The sequence below is a fragment of the Lacerta agilis genome, chromosome 3 (genome assembly GCF_009819535.1).
Source record: "Lacerta agilis isolate rLacAgi1 chromosome 3, rLacAgi1.pri, whole genome shotgun sequence".
Taxonomy (NCBI): Eukaryota; Metazoa; Chordata; class Lepidosauria; order Squamata; family Lacertidae; genus Lacerta; species Lacerta agilis.
The window spans coordinates 74,520,087-74,546,011 of NC_046314.1; the positions used below are offsets into that span (position 1 = coordinate 74,520,087).

A 25,925-nucleotide genomic window follows, 5' to 3' on the forward strand; every position below is an offset into this window, starting at 1 on the left:
GCTGTTTACCTTCCTGCCGGAGCGGTACCTATTTATCTACTTGCACTTTGACGTGCTTTCGAACTGCTAGGTGGGCAAGAGCTGGGACCGAGCAACGGGAGCTCACCCCATCGCAGGGATTTGAACTGCCGACCTTCTGATCAGCAAGCCCTAGGCTCTGTGGTTTAACCCACAGCGCCACCTGGGTCCCTTGTATTTAGTTAATCAAGCTAAAAATGTTGAAACTTGTCTAATACTGTATTTTCAATTGGCATCCAGTTGCCATTCCTGATGAACTTAAGGAAGAGTTTCCATGGAAAAATAAAGCACTGGAAAATTGTCCATTTAACATCACTCTAGCAAGCTACTCAGAGCTAATGGTTGCTCCAGAAACCATTATAGCTTTGTCTTGTTTTAAAAACTAGCCCCCTGAAGAATGTATTGCCAAACTGATCTTCCATTTTCCGTTTATTTGTTGCGATTATTTATATCCCATCTTTCAGGATACAAATTCTTCCAGGGCAGATTATAATTAAGTTGCATATTTTAAAAACACAATAAGCAATTTTAACATACTAAACATCCTTTCCCCAGAGCAGTTGATGGTAGATCACTCAGGGTGGGGAGGTAAAAGTCTGGCTAGAGAGCAAGCCCTGAGGTGATTTTTGCCTATCTGCCTCCCTCTCCTGGAATTATTCCCACAGGATGATTGATCCATCCAGCATCCTCACCCAACAGTAACAAGCCTGCCAACACCAACAGAAAATGGCCTTTGACATGTGATTTCTGATCCATGAAGGAGAGTTCTAATCCCCAAACAAGACTGCAGGGCAAATGACAGCTGGTGTTCTACACTAAAAACACAAGCAGAGATTTAATGCTGCACTCTCTTCCTGCAATGGGGTGCTCATCATATTGCTGTGTCTTGCATATTTTTTACTGTAAAACTACATATGATGCTGGCAAACACACATATTTCCTTTGACATAACTTTCAGCTTGCCTGGGGAGGACATTTGCAAAGGCGAATTAGAAGGCAGGAGAAGAATGCTCAACCTGTCTGCCACACGCTGATTCTTTCTCTCCTCCAGGCCTTTTTCTCTTTCACCTAGACTTACGTTCAGCTTCTCAGACAGCTGGGAATAAAAGGCAAGGGGAAGGAGATGCAGTGGTAAATTAAGGGGCAGAGAAAAGATCAAGGAGCCCCTCCCACATTTCTAATCTTTCTGGCTCTGTTTTTAATGTTTTGGAGATTGTAAGTTTATTATATTTAAAAATCACATTCAGAGAAATAAATAACATTTGAGTGCTTTGTTTGATACAATTTCTTTAGGAATCTAAATAAATGGAAAACCTCAAGCGTTTATTGAAAGAGAATATTCATCTACTCCAAGATCTCCTGTTGTTTGTCCTTCTCTTATTTAGATATGTTGCGTGCCATCCCAATCTCTGAAGAGTGCAAAATTCCAGGGGTTCCAGGCACTTACTCTGGGTTCATGTTTCCTTTGGGAATTAGTCATAGCAGAGATTGTGGTGTCTTTATGATATATGGTTTATTTACACATATATACAATCTGAGCCTGCGATGGAGGGGCTCACAGCATGAACATCAGAAAACAGTATTGTTTCAGCCATAACCGCAGCCTTGGATTCCAACAGGAATAAAACGTTGCTCTCAAGTATTGCTCTGACTCTCTTCGGCTTGCTGCTCTACTTCTAGGTCATACCACTACCACTCAACTTTTGCCTTTGTCTTTTTCTAACTACCAGCCAGTAGAGTAGACAAGATCCACTTTCCTTTGTTTCCCTTAATGCCTCATCACCCAGGCTATCACCTCAACGCAGAAAGCTAGCTTGGCTTATATTTTAACACTTGCTGGATCCCTCTCCCCGAAACTCATAACAAATATAAATGGTATTGTAGGTGAATAATCTTTGGTTACCATATACCAATACTATTTAGGGAGAGTTCCTTGGCATTTAACCTTAGCAAAGTGTTTTAATATATTGTTATTTTATGTATCTTCAAAGGCCCAAACTTGCAAATACATGTGTGTTGTGTGTATATCATTAGAATATGGAATCATTATAATGGATATAAATGTAATAATTTTAATATATATATATATAAATTTTTTTTGTCCAGTAGCACCTTAGAGACCAACTAAGTTTGTTCTCGGTATAAGCTTCAGTGTGCATGCACACTTCTTCAGATACCTCTCCCCGTATCTCCCCTTCATATCTGAAGAAGTGTGCATGCACACGAAAACTTATACCAAGAACAAACTTAGCTGGTCTCTAAGGTGCTAGTGGACAATGGTATATATATATATATATATATATATATATATATATATATATATATATATATATATATATCAACTGCGTCAGACCAACCTGGCTACCTACCTGTAATAATTTAATTTTAGTTTTACTTGCTCCCAATAAGTGAAAACTCCCAGCCATTGATAATAAGTATTTACTGTATTTCAAATAGCTTCAAATATATGCACCCTTATCAGTGACAAAGATCAGGTCATGAAACCTGTGAAGCTTTACTTAAGCTATAAGCCACTGCCAAGTAGCTGATTACTCAGTAACGAGATTCACATACAAAATGAGTTTCTGTGGAACAGTTACCCCTTATTCTCAAAAACTGCCCATATGGTAGGTTGTGCCTCAGTGATCTGGGGTGAGGTCTGGGGTGTGCCAAGAAAGATCTTGCTCTTCAGAGTAAATAACAACTTGATACTTTCATAATTAACAGATAAGTTAACCAGAACCACAATACAAGTTCACAGTGAATGCAAGAAGCCAAGTTTTTACATGGGAGAGTTAATTACTGTATCAATTTGCTACTCATCCATTGACAGCCTTCCAGCAAACTTACTTAATTTATTAAGAGATTGTGGTGACTTAAATTTAAAATACGAACAAGAGGCCTGCTTGAGTTGACATGCATCTTATAGTAGATATATGCACAGGACATGAAACTGAATTAGGCCCACTTTGCACATTAGTTTAAACCAGGGATGTGGAATATTTTGCCCTTGGGACTTTCCACACCACTTACCAGCCCTGCTTTGTACTCCCCTTGAGTGTTTCTGGGAGGCTGGAATGTGTCATTGAACTGAGATAATGCTTCTTGCTTACCTAAACTTTTATGCACAGAGCTGTAAGGGGGAAATGTGCAGGCAGTATTCTACCCAGCTGCTCAGTACAAAGCAAACTGGCTCCCATCTTCCAGCAGTGGACCGTGGCATCTCAAAGTTCTGTGGTGCTCTGTGTGATGCCAAAATCTGTTCCCCTGCCTTCCATTGGACTTCATAGTTGTGGCACCTGTTGCAGCGCTCCAGAAGCTCTGCGCCTGGTGCGACCCAACGGCTGTGCTCCCCTAGATCCACCTTTGCTTCCAGCAGTCTAACCTGCCAGTCAATCAATCAATCAATCAATCAATCCAGTATTAGGAAACTGGCAAGGACAGTTCTACAAACTACTTCCTGGAATAAATAAAAAGAATGCAGGATTCAGAGCACTAAAGCAAAAGAGAAAAAATGGCAAGTAGATGGGATGGAAAGCGACCACAGCAATTCTCAGCCCAGCAAGAGTTGTATACCTAAGTATAGGCTCTACATTTTAAAATGCACTCATCAGTGGTGTAAAAACACAGCCCTAAGACATATTAAATTTGGGGTGCATAAGCTTTCGTAAGCAAGGTGCTACACTTCATTTTCTTTATTTTGTGCCCCACCTTTCCTCCAAGAAGGTCAAGGCGGTCCTCCCCATTTAAACCCAACAACCCAGTGGGGTAGCTTAGGCTGAGAGACAGCAACTGGCTCTGGGTCACCCAGGGAGCTTCGTGGCCGGCTGGGATTTGAAGGCTTCTAGCCCAGTTCCTGGTCCCGATGCTCTAACCACTACATGGCACACTCTTGGAGCATGGTGTGTGTGGAGCGAGTGCTGGAAGCCGAACTAGGACACGGAGCCCTTTCAACATTTCTGCATCCTTTGCAAGAGACGTCTAGCATTGCCTTCCCCCCTAATTTGGATCAAGGCCATGGTGCTTCTGGGAACCTGTCCTTGAACCAAGGCTGGGTTTAGGTTTGATGAGGCCCTAAGCTACTGAAGGCAATGGGGCCCTTTATATGTCCAGCTGTCCTCCTTTGTCAACAACAAATTGCCGCTGTTTTGTGTTGAATATATGCTATATGGAACAGACTTCTGAACGGATTAAGTTTGAGAACCAAGGTACCACTGTAGCATATATAGAAATGAGCAAACCAGTGATATTTCCTATTTCAGGGAGCAGGCTAGCAGGTGGGGCCCATTACTTACATCATAGGAGCCTGCACAACACAAAACACTATTGCTGTATGTAGGTTTTATTTATTTGTTCCCCCCCCCCTTATATTTTGGAAATGTACATCGTGGTTTTTTGCCTTTAATTTTTTTTGGGGGGGGGCCCAGGAGAGTGGGGCCTTAAGCTATAGCTTGTTTAGCTCATATGTAAATCCGGCACTGATTCATTTATTAAATCTGTGTACTGTACATGGTTTCGGGGAAGGGAGAGAAGAATAAAAACCAATAGCCGTTGGGAAAAGAGGACGCCTTTAATAGACAGAGAAACCGAACACATTAACGCCGTCCACCCACGCAGCTACGCCTCTCCTCACAGCTGAGGCGGCGAAAACAAGAGCTCACAAGCGAGCGAAGAAGGGAAGCCCGGTACAATAACCCGGATGACGCGCAGGCGCCTTCTCCGCCCTGCCCTGCCTACGGCCTCCCCAGCCAGCGAATTGGGGCTCTTCTCCCATTTGCGGTGTCGGAAGGCGATCGCGGAGCGGTATGTCGCCCGCCATCCACGAGCCGCCTCATCAGTCCGGCGGCCAGCAGTCGGACGGTGCGTGTTTGTTTGCCGGGAGCCGCGAGGTCACGCGGTGGGCAGCTTGCCTCCTGGCCTCGCGTTCTTCCCGGCTGGGTCTGGGGGGTTGGAGCGCGCGCGTCTAGCGCTGCAGCTGGTGCAGCAAAGTTTTATTTGCCACTTAACGGCGTGTCGGGAGAGGGGATATTTTTTGCAGAGAACGTGGGGGGAAAGTAATGGATGATAGTTCATGCGGTTTCTGGATGCAGAACAAGAAGTTTGGAGGGGGATAGCTTTTCCAGCTAACTTTGTCTCATAGCAGACCTGTTGAAATTAAGGAGCGCGACTAAATTCCGTCCCTTCATTTCAGTAGGTGTGCTCTGAGGGTAGGCTAAAGTTAGTTGCCTTCCACTCCTAATTCTTTCCCTAGTTAGACTTACTAGTTTTTTTTTTTAACTTTCTTCTCTTTAGTAGCTGTCGTAGTGGACAGAACATGATGCAATAAAGCATGTGGATTGAATAACCTTTGGATGTGTTGCGCTGGACAATGGATAGTAGGCAATAAATGGATCTTCTGTATTAGTACCCTGTGAGACATTATTAAGAGGCACAGTAACTTGCCTTCTGAATAGGTTTGTGTGTTTGGCAGCAGGAAAAGATACAACACACTTTATTGGAAACCACGTGTACCGTGGCCCCGGCTTGCTTTTTGTTTTCTTTAAATGAAAGGTGCTTCTTAGTTGCCAGTGACTTAGATTAACATGCCTTGGGTTTCAAAAGAGAACTTTATTTTGCAGTATTTTAACGACCTTTGGGAGGCACAGAAGAAATATAAAAAAGCAGGACCAGCAGACTTAACATCTTTTAGGACATAGCTATGTACCGGTAAATGTTTTGGTCCATGCTTCATATACAGTATACCACTAAATCTATATACACCTTAAAGAGTAAAACAAAGCAGGATTGCAAGTGTTCATAGAACTTGCCCCTTAGGTGTAATCATAGAGATACACATTTGGGAATTAAAATTAATCCCAGGGTTTCTTAATCGTCCTCAATATTACTGAAGGTCATCCAAAAATCTGTTATTCCATGTTTATTCAGAAGTAATCCTCAATGAGTTCAAGAAAGTGAGTAGGATTTTTGCATTTAATGTTTTATTCCTTGTATAGGTAAAAGTTTATTCTTTTTAAAATTTGCTTATTGAAGGGGCCCAAATGACTCAAAACCCTATATGTTACAAGACTCTCCAAGATTAGTTCAGCGAAAATTACATTTCCTCCCCCCCCCCCGGTGTTTTGCATTGTTTTGAATGTGTGCAATGCTGGTGCTAGGTTTTGTACCATATTTTACCTCTATCTTATGGTGATGCTTTCTTAATGGGAGCTGAAGAAATCCCTGTATAGTTGTGCTGTCCTTCTCTTAAATCAACATGGGACACAATGTGCCAAACATCTTTTTTAGGTGCAGGGTAAAACTGTGTATTCCAGTTTGGATCTCCTTGAAATCGGTGGGACTTTGGAGTGAACATTGTTAGGATGGGGCTATCAGTGATTGCTCTTGGCATAGCTGTCAACCTTTCCAGGAAGTTCCCTTATTATAGCGTTGGGAAACAGCACGGAGGATTGACAGCTATGTATATAGCAGTGGGGAACAGCAGGGAGGGTTCACAGCTATGCTCTTGTGTGGTGACCTAACCTCTTAATGCCATTTGCTCAATAGGAAGCTGATTTATTTTTTAGAGGGACTGGTGTAGATTAAAAATCATGTGGGGGAGGTGTGGCCTGTGTGTTGTGTAACAGCTCACAATTGTTGGTAATCTTTCCTAAATGTCTTGACAGTGTGATAGAGCATGTGCAAAAATGCCTACCTACTACTGTAATTAGAAACTCATGCTCTTTCTTTCCACTCCATCAGTGATAAAGAGAATTATACTCAAAGTAGACCCATTGAAAGAAATTGAAAATGACTTCAAAAAGTCCACTCTGAGTATGACTAACATTGGATATATCACAGCATGGTAGAGTTGCACTGTTAGTCCTCAAGCAAACAAGCCCTAAAATCTACAGGCTTGCAAGAACATAGGGAGAAGCATTGCTGCTGAGTTAGGAGCTGGTTCTACATCTAGCTCTATAGTATACAATTCTTTAAAGGAGAGGGCATGATATTTGCAACAGGATACTGCTGACTGCTTTGAATTGGGTGGATTTGATTTAAATCACAATTTAAATCATGATTTAAATCGCTAGTCAGGAAGACTTGATTTAATCATTTTTTTTAACAGAAAGACTCATTCTTGCTGGTATAATCTTAATATTTACAACCAAATGAAGGTTTCATTTTTGGAATAATAAATTTTCAGAGTAGTTTTTACAGTTATATCAAAAATTACTGATTTGGTTATACTGTTAGAAATACATAGACAGATAATTATGAACTTTAATAAGTTAACTGTTTATATTTGGATAATTTTTCTGCTGTACTTTATTGGAAGGAGGAAAATACCGGTAATCATTTCCTTAATAACAATTTAAACAATTTATTTAACTAAAACAATAACATTATATCATATGTATCCATGTTTGTTAACTGATGTGGTTAAACAATTGTTTTTTTTTTTAAAAAAAACTTAGACTCAGTTTTAGCACACATGAAAAACTTAAAACAAATCCTTATTTTAAAAATCCGATTTAAATAAAAAAATAATTTTAAAAGTGTTTTTTTTTTAATCATTGATTTTTATCCACCCTGGCTTTGAATATGCATTTCTCACTTGACCCTGTTCCTAACACAGCTACGAAGAAAAGCCTGAAAGATGAAATTGAAATGGTTTTGCGGGAACGCATTATGGTTTTGGATGGAGGCATGGGGACCATGATCCAGCAACATAACTTAACAGAAGAGCAATTTCAAGGTGAAGAATTTAAGGATCATATGAAACCGCTAAAGGGAAACAATGATCTGTTAAGCATAACTCAGCCCGACATAATCTACAAAATTCACAAGGTCAGTATAGTTTGTTTTATGAAGATTTCACTGGGAGAATACAGCTTTGCAAAGGCATATGCAGATAACTTAGATGACAATAATTATCATGGTTCCTTTTGCTGAAAAACTTGTGTGAATTATAATGTACAGTCGTTCCTTGTTTTGCGTTCGCTGCGGGATGCGAACAGCGTGGGTTACGAATGCACCAAACCCGGAAGTACTGGAACGGGTTACTTCCGGGTTTGGCGGTTCGCGCATGCGCAGACGCGTCAAATGACGTCATGCGCAGAAGCGCCTAATCGCATCGTGCACATGCGCAGATGCGGCACTTGGGATGCGGACTGCTCAGGATGCGAATGGGGCTCCGGAACGGATCCCGTTCGCATCTAGAGGTACCACTGTATATAGAAATAATCGCTGAGTAAGTTGCATATTTTCTCTTTCTTTAGTAGAAACTTGATAATTGTAACAACCAATAAGAGCCCACTGAGTTGGACTGAAAAACTTTTATCAGTTTGAATGGACTGTGATTTCACTGAATATTCTTTACAGAACTGTTTTGTTGCTTTTTATTTACTGAATAAATTTATATCCTGCCCTTCCTCCTGAAGGAGCCCTGGGTGGCAAAGAACAAGTGATAAAACAATTTAAAACATTTACAGTACAGAGGTAGACTAGGAATGCCGTGTTAGAAGAGTAAGGTCTTCACACTAGGCACCAAAATGACAACAGAGGTGGCACCTGTCTAATACTCCAGGGGAGAGCATTCCAGAGTGTAGGTGCCACAACACTAAAAGCCTGATTCCCATATTGTGTGTAACAGACCTCCTATGAAGATGGTATCTGCAGCAGGAGGCCCTCACCTGCAGAACATAGTACTTTAATTGATTGGATATATAAGGAGTGAGATGATTTTTCAGATATCCTGGTCTCAAGCTGTATTTATACACCAAAACCAACACCTTGAGCTAAGTCCAGTAGCTAATTGGCAGCCAGTGCAATTTTTTTCAGCAGTGGGGCAGCATATTTGCAATACCCTGCCCTGGCAAGTAGTTGTGCTAGTGCATTTTGCAGCAACTTCAGCTTCTGAACCAATCTCAAGAGCAGCCCCATGTAGAGTGCATTGCAGTAGTTCAGCCTGGAAGTTTCCAGTGGAAAGAATGATAGGGTAGTGCAACTTCCACAGGTGGTAACTGTTAGCAAACGCCCCGCCCGGGGCAAGTTGTAAGACTGACCCCCCCAGGCAGGGACGAAGCCTGGGTGCACTTCTGGCTACTCGAGACCAGTGGCACATTTATATGCGATTGTTCCACAGCGTGAAGAACAACACACACAAGCCATTAAGGCTAAACTATTTTATTGTAGATAAGATACAGAGTGTGTCTCTGCTTGCCAGCTCAGTAAGTCAGAGCTGTGCATAATGCATCTAGCATCTCTCTTTCTTGAGCCAGAACTGAATGTGAAAGTAAAGATACACAGTAACATCACATGGTTGAGAGAAAGACAAAACAGCTGTCTTTCTCATGGGAAAAACACAAGTCATACCAGCCTCGCTGCTGCTTTTGCAGCTTGGTCTGTACCAATATCCTAACAGTAACTATTGTAGCACTACCCTTCTGTCTTTTTTTTTTTTTAATGAGATGTGGTTTGGCATATAACTCTTTTACTATGCATCTATATCCTGAATCACTTTCAGTATTGCCTGGTCTCTTGGTGTCATTCTATCATTGTATCTATTTTATTTTTAATTGATTTTTAAAAATTCTCTTAATCATGTTTTCACCTTCAAAAGAAATTCTTAAAGTATTTGATGCTTTAATAAAACAAAACAAAACATTTTATTGCAGACTGTTTGCGGACTTCTCACAGTTGCCTGGTTGGATCCTGGACTTCATGGGCCATTGGCCTGATCCAGCAGGATCTTCTTATGTATTATTAATTATTAATTAATTATTTTCTTATTAATTAATTATTTTATGCTTTGCCCATCTGAATGGGTTTCCCCAGCCACTCTGGACAGCTCCCAATGGTATATGAAAAACACAATAAAACATTAAAAACTTCCCTAAACAGGGCTGCCTTCAGATGTTTTCTAAAAGTCAGATAGTTGTTTATTTCCTTGACATCTGATGGGAAGACTTTCCACAGGGCGGGTGCCACTACCGAGAAGGCCCACTGCCTGGTTCCCTGTAATGTTTTTAGATTATTAAAATTAAACACATGCTGTCCTCCATTTTAGCACAGTTTTTTATCCCCCCGGTCTATAATTAGCACTAAAATACTTCCAACTCTTTTAAAAAAGCTACTTATGTAATGGTTCAATAGCAGTAATACAAAAATATTTGAGTGTACATTTTAAAAGGTGATAGAATAAGTGCTTTGGAAATGGCGTGCTTGAGTGAATTGAATTTTCCCCACCTACACACTTATGTCAGCCCATTTGTGTGGGTGGAATATTGAGAGGTTTACATGCAGACAAAGTGCAGTTCTCCACTCAATTGCAATTTCACATGCAGTTTGCCATGGAAGAGCCTTGATTAGATACTGCTAGGAGCCTCCAGTTTAGAAGCATCACTAGGTAGAGGGGGGAAGCTAAGCAGACATGAGAAGAGAAAAGAGGATTTGGCTCATAAGAAAAAATAGGTGATGGGAAGATCTGCAACACAATGGCAGGTTGAAAGGCGGGGAAAATGTGTGTTGGGGGGGGTGAATTTGGGAAATCTGAAAAGGTTGAAAACTAGGGATCTGAGCTGCTTAATAGCTGAGAACATAGGGAAACAACGTTATGGCACCTCTGAGAATAGAGTTAATTTATTTTCCCTGTTAAGTTTAGTACTACTAATAATAATAATAATGTTATTATTTATACACCGTCCATCTGATGGGTTTCCCTAGCCACTTTGGGCGGCTCCCAGATGAATAGTAAAAACATGATAAAACATCAAATATTAAAAACTTCCCTAAACAAGGGGCTGCCTTCAGATGTTTTCTAAAAGTCAGTTGTTTATTTCATTGACATCTGAAGGGAGGGTGTTCCACAGGGAGGGCGCTACTACCAAGAAGGCCCTCTGCCTGGTTCCATGTAACCTCACTTCTCACAGTGAGGGAACCGCCAGAAGACCCTTGGAGGAGGACCTCAGTGATGAAGGCTGAGCAATGGGGGTGGAGACATTCCTTCACGTATACTGAGCCAAGGCCGTTTAGGGCTTTTAAGCTCAGCACCAACACTTTGAATTGTGCTCGGAAATGTACTGGGAGCCAATGATTATCCTTTAGGACCAGAGTTATATGATCCCGACGGCCACTCCCGGCCACCAGTCTAGCTGCTGCATTCTGGATTAGTTGTAGTTTCCAGGTCACCTCCAAAGGTAGCCCCATGTAGAGCGCATTGCAGTAGTCCAATTGAAAGATAACCAGACCATGTACAACTCTGGCGAGACAATGCACAGGCAGGTAGGGTCTCAGCCGGTGTACCAGGTGTTGGTAGACAGCTGCCCTGGACACAGAATCAACCTGTGCCTCCATGGACAGCTTTGAGTCCAAAATGACTCCCAGGCTGCGCACCTGCTCCTTCAGGGGCACAGTTACCCCATTCAGGACCAGGGAGTTCCCCACACCTGCATGACCCGTCCCCCAAAAACAGTACATCTGTCTTGTATCTGAAGAAGTGTGCATGCACACGAAAGCTCATACCAAGAACAAACTTAGTTGGTCTCTAAGGTGCTACTGGAAGGATTTTTTTATATTTTTTATTTTGTTTTGACTATGGCAGTGCCAGTGCAATAACCGCCATTCCGGCTAGAATCATAATCTTATACAACTCTTGCATATTACTTTTTATTTGATTATTTCCCAATATTCTGGAAAAGAGCAAATCCCTATTAACTTCTATGTTTATTTGAAATAATCCAGAAATTGCCTTTATAAGCTTTTGCCAATATTCCTTAACCAGATTACATTCCCACCACATGTGGGCATATAATCCTTTTTCCCGACCACAATGCCAGCATTTGGGACTAAACCCTTTCACTATATACACCATTTGTGCCGGAGTTCTATACCATTTTAATAAAAAAATTCTACTTAATTCTTTATATTTTTCTATTTTAATATTGTTTATATTCTTCATCAGTTCTTGGACCATATTTTGATGGATCATACCTTCCTGCTCCCATTTAATCTGGATTATCCTTATCATTCTTTCTTTGTCGCTTATCATCAATTTATATAACATCCCTGCTAATTCCTTTCTCCGTTATTTGGCTTTTGTTCAGCACCGTATCTATTTTCATTTCTGTCCTCATCTTCTCCTCTATTCTTTCCATTTTTAAGTCATAAAGTCCTTGCACTTTCAGCCAATATTGTTTTCCTATTTTCTCCCAAAAAACTTTTTTTTGTAATTAAATTCCCTTCTTCATCAAACATGTCTTTTAATTTATAAAATCCCTGATCTTCTAATTTCTTGCACCGACCAGGGTCCCTTTGACCCTTCTGCATATATTTTAAAGGTATCCACCTTGAGTATCTGAAGAAATGTGCATGCACACGAAAGCTCATACCAAGAACAAACTTAGTTGGTCTCTAAGGTGCTACTGGAAGGAATTTTTTAAATTTTTAATTTTGTTTTGACTACGGCAGACCAACACGGCTACCTACCTGCATCTTGAGTATGTTGGCATCCATTTCATATTCCAATTCTTCCAGATTCCTAGCACAGTTTTCCTTGGCCCTATTGTCTTCTTTCAAGCCATATTAATATCTCTATTGAATATCCCCTATCTTCCTATTCCTTCATTTATTTCATTCTCCAGCCTAATCCATTTAATCCCATCCTTATATCCAGTATATTAAATTTTTCAGTTGGAATGTTTCATAATAAAATTCTAAATTTGGTATTCCCTATCCCATCCCTTCTTGAGATGAATAATTTACTATGTCTGGGGTTCTAACTCTTTTACTTCCAAAAATCCAATTTTTAAATACCTTATTCCATGTTTTAAACCATATTTTCCTAATGGTTATTGATATTTCTGAAGATATTGGGAATAAGGACCTGGAAAAGGTGATGTTAGAATGGCTCAAAGAACAAGGAATTGTAATTGAGCAGTATGAAATTGAGAGAGTGCATCAGTTGTTTACATCACGAGGAGGCTCTGGACTTCCCAGGGATGTAATTATGGCATTCACAAGAGAGAAGTTAAGAGACCAGATTTATTAATCTCTCCAGCAGAAAGCAGACCTGCAGTTTAAACAGCGAAAGGTCATAGTGAGACAAGACTTTTCTCCGGAAACACTTAAAGACAGGAAATGTATGCAGTAGTTTGCACAAGCTCTTTACAAACAAAAAATCCTCTTTTCCTTGGCCTACCCTGCTACATTGGTGGTCTTTAAAGATAGCAGGAAATATTCTGCTAGGAACCCTGACGAAGCAAAAAAAAAAAAAAAAAAAAAAAAAAAAGCAGCTAACTGATTTAGGAGTTGGAATACAAGGACAGATTGAGCAAGAACTCTCAAGTTTGGAAGAATTACAGGCAGACCAACAGGGAGAGTCGAGTGAAGAATCTCCAGTGCGGAGGTCGAGAGATGAAGGAAACAGCAAGAAATAATATATACTAGAGACATCTAAAAGGGGCTTTTGTAAATATATATGTTTGTTTGTTTGTTTGTTTTTTGGATATAAACTTCTACTATTGTTGACAAATGCTGAAACTGAATGGGGTCTGGTGCTACTATTCAGTCCAGCAGAGAAACCAATGCAAATGCAGAGGGAATATCCGCAAGAGAGCCCTCAAACTATGACAGAGAAGCTTCCTGTCTTCTGTGTGTTGGTGCAGGTGATGATGGCACCCTGCCAAAGTTAGGCTTCCCAGGTAACTGCTTGTGTTGCCTTGATGTAGTGCTGCCCCTGCGCAATAGTGTTCTCTGCACCCTCTCACTGCATGTGAAATGTGTGCTGAAGCCTCTGTGAGTGGTCTCACTTGGACAATCCAGCCACCTGAGGAGTGGGAAAGGGGTAGACAAGCAGCACATTCAAGGCCCACTTGCAAATCTATATATGTTACTGGGTCCCAGTTGACAGGCAAGGTTTCATCTGCAGTACCGTAGGGTAAGCATCTTTTTAAATATTGAAGTGCATGGGATGCATTTGCAAAAAAGAAATAAGTTATTACCAGAGAGGGGAGGTCAATCTGTCTACCAACCCTCTTTGTGTCATTTCCTGTCATTAATAATCATGCAAGTTCAACCTTAGTTTTTGAAAAGTTTGTTTGCGTCCAGAGAAACCTTGTCACTTATCAATAAGTTTCCTTGAAAATCTAAGCTGGGAATTTCTCTTCTAGCATTTTGATTAAAATATAATTGGCTGTAATTACCCTTGTCCTCGTTTATTTTTATTTTTCACTGAGAAAAATCTCAAGGGTTTAAACCGTACCGCATTGTTATATTGATATTCTAAACAGTCACATCAGTACTTCCAAGTCTAGAAAGAAGTATGCACATTTCTTTAAGGAACTGAAGTGTCTTCATTTTGGGGAACAGCGTGAGTACCCAAGAGGAATTACTGCTATTGCCACTTTCAGTTATAATTTAATTACATAATATATGGTAGATTTTCCTCTCCTGCTGTTCAAATAATGAAAAGGCACTAGCTGACTTTGCAGATGGTAGGACTTTTTAAGCTTTCCCTCTAATCTCTTAAGATTAATTGCAGAATTAAAAGTGATGACAGAAAGCCCTATTTTACACCTGGTTACCTACTGAGAGCGGTAGGCAAACCTGTTCCCCTCACAGAACTACAGTTCCTAGAGTTCTGTGTGGAAAAGGGATTGGTTGTTAAACCATTCTAGGAATTTTAGCTCTGTGAAGAGAATAGGGGTCTCCAAACAACCCTCAGCGCCCTTGACAAACTATAGTTCCCAGGATTCTTTAGAGGAAGTCAGTACTGTTTAAAGCCGTATGGCACTACTTTAAATACAGAGAGCAGATGGGCTTCTACTGTGAAGGACTGTAGAAGAGCTTAAATTCCTTGTTTGACATTTGTAAAGAGGCTTACTTGCATTTGAAAAACAACTTGTTCTCCCGCCCCCTGCTCCCAAAGAAACCCCCTAATCATTCTCTTTTTCTTGCAGGAATACTTGCTGTCTGGTGCTGATATCATTGAGACAAACACTTTCAGCAGCACCAGAATAGCACAGGCTGACTATGGCCTTGAACATTTGGTAAGAATTTTGAATTTCTTGTTAATCAATTTTGGGTTTTGTAGCTTATTCACATTTACACTTCTCCTTCATGCGGCTGTCTCGCCACCCCCTGTTGAAATTTAGATGGGGCACATGCCTGCCCCTTTTGCTTATTCCATTCTGCACTGTGCCTTGTAGAATCGTGGCACTGTATAAAACAACAACATTTGTCTGAGATGTTATAGGTAATGTAGTTTTGATTTGCTTCTTTCTGATGAAAGATTATCCTAATCCCAGCCTAGCAAATGAAGATCGAATGAGCAGGAGAGAGAATGTGCAAGGATTAGCAGGCACGGCACTCCGTTGTATGTTTGCAGCTCAAGTTCAGCAGCTGCAGTCTCTTGTTTCTGCTGAGAGAAGAAGAGTTTGCATGCAGTAGTGTTAAGGGGGCATGCCTGATCCCCTGGAAGCAGTTTTACTAGGCAGCCAAGCCAGTGCCTAATTACAAGGCTGGATAATCTCTTGTAATGCATTCTTGCGTTAGCATACATTCTGGATCAAAATCATACATGCCCATGCACTGCTTGGCTACTCATCAAAGGATCCTAAAGGAGCAGTGAAACAAGAGTGCCTCGCTTTGGCTCTTTTTCTTCTGTTAAAGTGGATAAAGGAGTTCCCCCATCATTGGTGCAATGTGGCATGAGGGGCTTATTTAGACTTTTATTGGTGTGGGTTTGAGGGACATTAATTTCTCAAACAAGTACTTTTTGAATAATTGTTCTCTAATGGAGAACGCTTGCTTCATAGCAAGACTTTGACACTTTTAGTATCCTGTGGCTTGGTTTCAACCGGGCTCTAAATACATATTTTTAAATAAATAAATGTGGACAGTCATGACTGATTTATGCTGTCTTGTGACATTTGAAATCCTTTCCCGAGTTCTTGAGGTAAGTAAATTTGTGACACTGATTACATTCAGACATAAAGCTAAACTATGGCATAGCTTTATGTGAATGGACAAGGACATCTGAGCTCCCCCCTGCCCTCCAATATTAGTAGGAGACTGAAAACAAAAGTGAGAATTTCCAGCTAACTGTACATATTTACCTATGATAAACTATCCAACTCAAAACTGTGGTTGCTGATTTGTTTCCCTAAACATAAGATTAACTGTAGTTCTAGGTTCAGATGCAACAATAAACCATGGTTAATTGGAAGCTTTTACTTCAGTTTTCAATCTACCCTACGTGGCAATATCAGAAGAAAGGAAAATGAGAGCCCACAGCCTAAGGCACTAAACACTAAACAAGCATTTGTTGGAAGCCTACTACAAAAAAATATTGAGGCAACTTACAGTACAAAAAGTACTTTACACTTTACTGGGCACTAAAATAATCACAGGCTTAATTCTAAAAGCAACAGATGGAAACATTCACCTCTTCCCAACCACATGCACATGACTGTGATGGTCAAAAAGTGAGCAAGCTAAAGCACCCACAGAAATGTTAATCATTAGATGCATGGGAGTAGAGGAAAGTCTTTGGTACCAAAAATGTGTTGATTTAGGCAACTAGTCAAATGTCCTTGGGGACAGCATTCCCCAAATTTGAGGGTGCACCACTTAAAAGAACCTCTCCCTCATTGCTACCCTTAAAGCTTGTGTCAAAAAGGGCAATCAGAAGAGGGCCTCTGATGATCTTGGAGGGGTCTGTGTTGACCCACAGGCTGAAGTTCTCTGCTGCTGTCTTAGAAAGACAAGACTAACAAGATCAGGATGAAAACTGGAAGAAAGATCTGCTAGTGCACAAAAAAGGAAGATGAGTGTACATTCTTCCTAATGACCGGGGGGGAAGGATGCTTGACTCCAGGTTGGATGTGTGTTGATCCTGATTGGAGGATCACATACTAATTGGGCACTCTCAGTAACCCATTGGTACAGCCAGATAGATAGATAGATAGATAAATAAATATTATTGTCATTATTGTCAGGGAACCGCCCTTGGCAGGGCGGGAGGTCTTGTCGATGTACTGAGAGCCCAGACACCTCCTCAGTAGTGAGACCTCCTCAAGCGGAAAGAGCAGCACCTCCTCCAGTGGGGAGGGGCGGGCTAGAAACAGCCAGGCGAGACAAGGGCTTGGAGATGCTGCTGAGAGCCCCAGCACGCCTCATGAGTTTCGCTCTGAGGGGAGCACGCCACTTCCTGTTGGCGTATTTAAACTGAGTAACTGCGCAACAAAAGGCATTCTGAGGAGACTGCAAAGTATAATTAGGAGTTGTTTTAATTAAAGAAAAATAACAGAAGTTACATTAACTATAAGAACGTTACAAAAACATGACCCATCCAGTGACCCACCACCCAGGGTACTGAGAGAGGTATGCAGACCTCCTTATATACTGTATCCGATTGCTGATACGCCTTAAATCAATAAAACTTAACATCACCTGCTGTACTGCCCCACAGCTGCAAAACTAGGTCAGTTCATTTCCTTCTTTCTTTTAAAGAGATACACATTTCTGTGGAACAGTAATGAACCTTAAACTGTAAACCACTCAACACTTCCATCGCCCCAGTTGCGCAGAGGGGTCAAAAGGAGACGGGGTGGTGACGCTTTGGGGTGCCGAAATTCTTATGTAGGGGTCGCAGCCAGAAACCGGCACTCCCGGATTCTGCGAGCGAATAGGACGGTCATGTTTTCACGTTCTCTGCACTGTAAATAGTCTGCACCAATAAACTATTAAAAGACAGTTGAGACTCATGCTTGATTACTTGTGAGCAACCCTAACACAGACCTGACAATTATTATTATTATTATTATTATTGCCTTGGTTGAATTTGGTGGGGAGGGGTGAGATTAGGCTTTTGTGTCTTCTAGAGTTCTTCCTCTTTCACATTTCAGTAGACAGTGTTGACGAGAGCTGCAAAAAAAAAAAAAAAAATTCCTGTCATAGTGTTAGCCCTTGCCAGGTAACATTTCTAGCAAGGTGGAGATTTTTGAGCCAAGTTGATAGGTTAGGGATCCGAAATGGAGGCCAGCTCTTTGGAAACATGCGGTGGTGGGTTTTTTGTTTACCATGACTTGTGAATTGGCTATAAAATGGATTGCAAATGAACACTCTAAAACAGGCACCCCCCCAAACTCGGCCCTCCAGATGTTTTGGGACTACAACTCCCATCATTCCTAGCTAACAGGACCAGTGGTCAGGGATGATGGGAATTGTAGTCCCAAAACATCTGGAGGGCTGAGTTTGAGGATGCCTGCTCTAAAATTTAGTTCAAAATAGAGTTAGTTAAACTTTGAATATAATGTCTTTTTCTGGATGTATGTTTGTTTTGATGTTTCCTCCACTTTCTCCTACCCCTGTGCTGCCCAGGCTTATCGGTTAAACAAAATATCAGCACAGGTAGCCCGAAAAGCAGCCGATGATGTCACTGCTGAGACAGGTAAAATAACATTCCAATATTTATAACCTACTGGCTTCCAATTAGTTTACACATTAGCCTAGGATCACTGTTTCTCATTAGGCTGGAGGATGTAATTGCTGGAGGTGTCCTTCAGTGAAACATAATAATGCATAATAAAATAGGCACTATTCATTAGGGGCTCTTGTGGGTTCTAAATTCTGGTTAGATTCCAGATGTTAGTGTCAGTCAGTGTTATTTCCAAAACACTGCAGCTTGCATACTTGGTTTCTTATTTATACAAAATTACCTAAAGTGCAAGTAAACTGGCTTTAACTTCTTGCAGATTCCAGCAATAAGCAACTCAAGTGCTAACTGGACAATGTGGTTTTCTTTTTTCTTAAAAATATTTTATTTGTTGAATATAAGAACAACATATAATCAACCAAAACCTACAAACTGGTTTCAAGGAGGAGATGTAGACTCTTAATAGCTTTAAAGAGAAGGTGTTGTTTTCTCAAAATCATGACTAGAAGAGACCAGTAATGGTTAAAGAGAGATCACTACAGTCTTGCTCACCTATGAGACTCTTAAAAAAAAAATCTTCTCCAGAATCTATTGCACATTTTGATCTTGGAGTATCTAACCAGTCTTTCTAATTAGAATCTCGGTTCTTATTATAGAAGTCTTCAGCCAAACACTGATTGCTAAGTTTGTCAATATGTGAAATTTGGGCTTTTTGCCCTCATTGCCACTTGAGGCTTGTTGTGACAAGAGAAGCCACAAAAATAATTAAAATCAACAATAGGCTAAAACAGATTGAAATACATGTCAACATTCTACATATCTGGATAGGCTTGTCTAAATAAAAATGCTTTTAGCAGGTGCTGAAAAACGTAGAGGGAAGGGGCTTGCCTTGCATCATCTGCCTATCTACTTGTCCTGCCAATACCCCACAAGTCCCTTTGTCCCTATGTATAATTTTGTCCAGCCCTATATTCTTTTTGGCTCCTTCCTTTTTCCCCAACTCTGCCTGTTCACCACCTGATGTTTCCTCAGTTCTGTGCATTTCAGATCACTTTTTCTGCTGTGTCCCACTTCCTTTAGCTACCCTGTCTCTTGACAGCCTGTCTATCACTCTACTTTCTCCGCCCATAACAAACAGCATCACAAAGTTTAGTCAGAACCACTTCTCTGATTAGCCTAATTCAAGCTATATTCCCCACTAACCTTTCCTTTAGGCTCTTTTGTTTCCCTGAGACCTCTTCCTGGTTGTCATCCATTTGCTGGATGCTATTTTAATTCCTGCCAAAAGGATAACTTCCCTTCCCCACATTGGAGCTGGACTGCAAACAGTTGTATTCCTTGAGCAGCTGAACTATGCCAAAATACAACACTTGCTCATCCAAACTGTATTATCACTACAATGCTAATCAGTTTTTGTATTACTGTTTTTAAAATGTATTTCCTATATTGGTACTTTGGAACTCTCCCCCACTGGATCCTTTGAAGTTCCTTGCTGCAGGATTGTGCCACTGACCATTGGCATGGCAGGCAGGTTTTGCCCCTCTCATTTGTTCCCAAGTGCAGTGCGGTACTTTTATCCATTGGACTGGATAGCACATGATGAAGCACTGGCGTGTCTCTTTGCCTCATCATCCAATGCCTGTTTCTCAAATATTATGTCTCTTCTTTGTAAAGGAAGGAAAAAATATGTTGCTGGTGCAATGGGTCCCACAAACAAGACCCTTTCTGTCTCCCCTTCAGTGGAAAAGCCAGATTACAGAAATGTCAGTAAGTATTTAGATTGTTATTCCAAAGACTGAGGGCAAATATTATTTATTTTGCTTTTCCTGTTTTTTATCAGTTTAACACCAACACCACTTTTATAATATAGGCTGACCCATAAATATGTTTTTGGTGAATATCTTTGAGGGAGCTAATTAGAATTATTTGAGAGCCTAACAACTAATCTCATTCTGCTGTACATTGCACCAAATGATAAGGAATTGCAGTGCAAAGTTACCTGCTTGCATGTCCACCAGTTGTGGGGGATATGAGAACCACATTTGGAGTTGCAATAGGTGTTTCATTGTCACTTGTAGCATAAAAAGAGAATCTGTTATTATTGTGTTGCAGCTTTTGATGAGCTCGTGGAAGCGTACACCGAACAAGCCAAAGGACTTCTTGATGGTGGAGCAGATATCATGTTAGTTGAAACCATATTTGATACAGCCAATGCCAAGGTGAGAATTCAAAGCAAACTCTTGAAAGTGCCATTTTAAAAAAACAAACCACCCCACTCCATGTGAACTATAATTTAATTGATCACAAAGTTGACACAAGTCAAAAGCAGATAAAGCTCCTTTTATTTAAAATGACAATACCGGTATTGATTCTCTTTGTACAAGGAACGATTGGGGGCGGGGGCGGGTGCTAGAGCTGTTCTGCTGGAGTCCTTAATAGCTTATAGTATTCTGGATAGAATGGTTGAAATTTCCTGGAAGGAGATGCCATGTATGACATGATGCTAAGAAGCTCCTCTTCCTTGTGCTGGATGTGGAAGCTTCAGGAAAGAGGCCTTTAGCAATACATAGCACAGAGGGACAGTGTTTTGGGTGGATGTAGAATGAGAGAAGTGTCCTTTCCTTCCCCTCTGTGAAGCCTGAACAGCACGACATGACTCCTCCAGGCTTGCTGAATCCCTGAATGTTCCTGTTAGAGGCTGGAGATAAGAAGAATGCTGCTGGATCAGTCTAAAGGCCTCTGTAGTCCAGCATTTGGTTCTCTCAGTGGCCAACCTGATGCTTTTAGGGAGCTCACAACAAGGACAGCAGCGTGGTAGCATTTTCTTCATTGGGATCCCCAGCAACCAGCATTCTTCCTCTGATTTTGAGGTAGTATATATATATATACACACACACACACACACACACACACACACACACAGGTAAAACTTGAAAAATTAGAATATCGTGGAGAAGTCCATTTATGTAAGCAATTGTTTTCATTAGCTACTGGAGTTTAATATATGAGATAGACTTATGACATGCAAAGTGAGATATGTCAAGCCTTTATTTGTTATAATTGTGATGATTATGGTGTACAGCTGATGAAAACCCCAAAGTTGAAATTGTTAATTTGGGGTTCTCATCAGCTGTACGCCATAATCATCACAATTATAACAAATAAAGGCTTGACATATCTCGCTTTGCATGTCATGAGTCTATCTCATATATTAGTTACACCTTTTAAGTTGAATTACTGAAAGAAATGAACCTTTCCACAATATTCAAATTTTTCGAGTTTCACCTGTATATATCATGACTCCTTGCCATCGGTCTTTTTGTTCTCCATGAATTTGTCTTTAAGTACACACCTGCCTGGGTGGGTAGGTGAGTGAGTAGGAGAGTATGAATGAATAAACGTTGCTGTTTTATGTATGTGCTTTGTGCAAGATTGGACGTATATGTTCGTCTATGTGTTTGTATGAATATATATGTGGATGTGGATGAGAAAGAGTGGGATGTTCCCGCCCACCTTCTGAATGGGCCTCACCCATCACTGGCATGAACTGACTGGGAGGTTAGAGGCAGTGTGGACCTCGGGCTGAAAAATGTTTCCCACACCTGCCATAGATTCATGCAGTCTGGCCTGGATTTCTTGTCTCCTCTAAAGAAAAAGGTGTTGGAGCTGGTCTAATCCTTCCCTCCCTCCCTACAACAAAACAAAACCTCAACATGTGCAAAATGTTTGAAAACTCCAAAGTGGAAGGAAAGCAAATCACCCACCCTTAATTTTTGTCACGTTTTCATTGCACAGGCAGCTCTCTTTGCGCTCCAGAAGTTGTTTGAGGAAGAGTATGACCCCAGACCATTGTTTGTAAGTATAAGAACTGAAAGAGTAACAGCATCTCTGTAATTCATGAGTTAATGCTCAGCCAACTAAGAAATGAACACTTTGTTCCTTTCATTAAAGTCCCCGACCTGTATTCTAGAGCATCAGCATCCTCTTATGATAATTATAAATAAATATGCATCAGCATTTAGAAACCGCTTAATATTTAAAACATCTCTTCAGCGGTATACAACATAAGCAACAACAATGTAACTAAAATAAAAATGCAACATGGAGCCAGTAAAACAGTATTACAAAAACAAAAATAGGAATGCAGGGACTGTGAACAAAAAAAAGCCAGCTGGAGAAAGCGGAGGCAAAAAAAGGAGGTTATTGAAAGATGTCCGAAGCAACTAATGGTTGCTTCTTCATATATTGCAGAGAGAAGGGCCTTCCACAGTACAGCAGCAATAGTGGAAAAGCTGTAGTTTCAGAAGCTATACTACCTTTCCCCATTTGGCTGTTCTTTGTGTTTAAAATATGTTAGTTAAAATATACTGTCAGGAACCCCTCTGGTTCTGTGGTGTAAATATATATGTAAATGTGCAAACTTACAGTGTGCAATTCTGCACTCCTGTATTCATGGAGTGACTCTCACTGGACTCTGCCTTTCCATCTGCTGTCACGTTTGCTCTTCCAAGTGTGCTGAGATTCTCCCGGGAATTCTTCAGTAGCAGCTGAAGGCCTCCTGTGTCTTTAACCAACAGCATTTTATTGCCAGCTCTTCCATATGGCCTCCATGCACAACTGTCTGCTCCTGCTGGGAATAGCCTGCGTTCCTGGGACAAGAGCGGACAGTAAGGTACTAGCTGTAAAATGTGCTGTTGAATGGACCCCACAGATTGCAGGATGCTGAGAAGGGCACACTGGGGAGCAGCTGGCAGGGGAGAAGAAGTTTGTCATAGAGCCCTGTGGGAAGCCCACTGTGACAGGAAGGTGGGAAACAACCATTATGCTACTCTTGTCATATGAACTCCTTATCACTTTGGACAGCTATCCCTTGAGATCCAAGCTGAGATAGACCATTGGTTAGCTTCCACTTATTTTGTGGTTCAGCTACCACTACTTATGTGGTTCAAATAATATATATCTCACATACTGGTTCATCCTAATGTCTTTCAGTATCTCAGGTGCCAAAAGTTCTCCTGTATTGTGGTTCTTATTCATTAGAAGCACGCATAAGAGCTTCCATTAGATCAGGGTGTTAGGAAATGCATCAGCATGGTTCAGTAAAAGATACCTTATATTTTGTCTGTCACACAGCCTCTTAAGGCTGTAACATGGAGGAGTTATAATTGATTGAACTACAGGTTTATTGACTGCATTTGTATGTCATGATCCAAGTTTCCCCGCTTACTATGTTTTAACAGCATGCTGGGGCACAGTGCACAATAATTCTGGCTTGGATGGTTGAAACAAACTAGTCACAGTCTGAACCCAGAATCATGGTTTGTTTCTGCCTAATAAGCCAGGATCACTAGTATGCCATAAACTATTGCTTATTGTTGGCTTATGAATCTTGGCTTGTTGGAGAAAAACCATCCTCAGTTCAGTAGTCAAGGGAAACCCAGCTTAATTGTGTATTCCTAGTTTATTCCCACTTGTGCCAGGAGAGGAGCGAAGTAGGAATTATCGGGCAGAGTGTGCACCCGCATGCTGCTTGTTCCCAGTAAACCATAATAAGCCAGCAACCCTGGGTTATTGTGACGTGCAGATGCGGCCATCATGTAATTAAAAAGGCTAGTATTTTGCAGTTACGTTGCTGCTAGCATCAGTTGTGTAATACATTATTGTTTCCATGGAAATCCTTTGTGGTTTTGGAGATTGTTCCATAATGAGAACATTGGAACCATCAGATTCTAGTTATAGGCAATGTTGGAAGCATAGTTTTAAATAAGGGAAGGGTTGAGGACCTGTGGTGTTCAAAAGAATGTGAAAATGAATGCCTCAAATGCCAAATTATAGGGTTATGGGGGATGAGGAGGTGGTTTTTTCTTCCTTTCTTTGCCTTGTTATAGAATAGGTGAGTATTCCCCTTAAAGGAGGGGTGGAAAGCTGATCGTATGAGCAGAATCTCAAAAATCTGGTTAATTTGTGTTCTCTGTACAATTTTCTGACATCCCAAGTGCAAATTCAGATAAAAGTTTCTTCCCCCCTCCCTTCCTTTGTCTTCCAGTGGAGAAGGGAGCTATTCATTTACAGATCAATCTTTGTGACAGCTAAAACATTGTTTGCAGTGGTTGTTGCACAGAACCTTCATCATTCTGATTGCCTCTTGTTAATTTTTAATCAGGCATTGTTCATATCAGATCTGCTGTTGCAGCCGTCTTCATACAAGTTTTTTTTTTTTTGTCTTTGTCTCTCTCACTGCTTCCCTTGTGGTGTTTAGGTATCGGGAACCATTGTCGATAAAAGCGGCCGCACTCTCTCTGGCCAGACTGGGGAAGCTTTCGTCATCAGTATATCTCACTGTGACCCACTTTGGTGAGAGAAGTAAATTTACTTACAATAATAAAGCTATGCAGTATTGATAGGCTCTGTGCCAGTTTTTCTAAAACTGATTCAGATGAATGGGGGTTGAGGTAGGATTGTGCGGACAATGTTTGGATCCCAGTCTACTGTATCCATCTGTTCTGCTTTTCAAAGCACTGATTTTCAAAGTATGTAGACGGCCTCCTTGGAGACATGTAGACCTAAGTCACTCGCAACTCTCTCCTGATGTGCATGTTGATGGGCAGGTGGCAGAGCATCAACCTATCTCCTGCCCGTGCCAATCAGTTGTCCACTTCTCACTGTCCTTGCATATTTGCAGACTTTGGCCCTCAGCGACCTTCAGTGCATCCCATTTTGGATTCTCAAGCAAGCCTTTCCCTCTCCTCTGCTAAATTTCTCCACCTACTGAGTTTTTTTTTTTAGCCTGACATGCCATTGTGATGTGGAGAATGGCATGCAGGGAGAGTCATGCCTACTCTTCTTTCTCCCCATATAAATCATGCTCCATCCAGCCTGCCAAATAGCTGTTTGCCGGGCTAGGTGGAAGTGTGAGATGGTTGTGGAGGATGAACATGTAGGCAGGTCACTCCCATGTGTCGTTCTCCATTTGTGAATCCTACGTGAGTGTGAGTATGTGACGTGCTCTGACCACATCTGCTGACATGGGGCTTCCAACTGCCCACCCACTGCCGTTTGTGTCCCTTGGAGGCAAAAGGTTTGTTCATTCCTTACGCCAGTGCTCAGGACCAATGCACTGATCTGTTGTTGTTTTTTAAGTGCAACCTTTTATAACTTCCAGTGGGAATTACAGAAAAGGGCTAGGTACACGATTCACAGTGATAATATAAGCATTCTTAAGTCATTTTGGGGCCTGCCTTCCTCCTTACACTCTTGCCACTCTGGAGCTTCAGGGAGATCACCAGATGAGGCTTGTAGAGACAAACAGAGACAGATGGTGGTGAAATGACGAAGAGAGAAATTCAGCAGCTTAAGGTGAAAAAGGAGCCCGAGCCAAAGAGAAAGAAGGCGGAAGCTTATAAATCAACCATGATTTAGCAGCATAGAGTGAAATGGTATTTATCTGTGGTTTGATAAGGATGGCAGCATTCACTATCCTTATCTGTGCTCC

General features: G+C 41.1%; 1 protein-coding gene across 2 annotated transcripts in view; it reads left to right on the forward strand.

Annotated features, from left to right (window-relative positions):
- Nucleotides 1-4,642: 4,642 nt before the first annotated feature.
- Nucleotides 4,643-25,925, forward strand: part of MTR (5-methyltetrahydrofolate-homocysteine methyltransferase) — a 61,400-nt gene continuing 40,117 nt past the window's right edge. Inside the window, exons 1-8 of one of the 2 annotated variants that reach the window (XM_033144341.1) lie at nt 4,643-4,878; nt 7,634-7,845; nt 14,955-15,044; nt 18,379-18,448; nt 20,108-20,200; nt 20,546-20,652; nt 22,229-22,288; nt 24,693-24,787. In XM_033144341.1, the coding sequence (XP_033000232.1) occupies nt 4,824-4,878; nt 7,634-7,845; nt 14,955-15,044; nt 18,379-18,448; nt 20,108-20,200; nt 20,546-20,652; nt 22,229-22,288; nt 24,693-24,787 (782 nt within the window). In that variant the 5' untranslated portion in view covers nt 4,643-4,823. The remainder of the gene's footprint in view (nt 4,879-7,633; nt 7,846-14,954; nt 15,045-18,378; nt 18,449-20,107; nt 20,201-20,545; nt 20,653-22,228; nt 22,289-24,692; nt 24,788-25,925) is intronic. The other variant, XM_033144340.1, reaches the window with a different exon arrangement.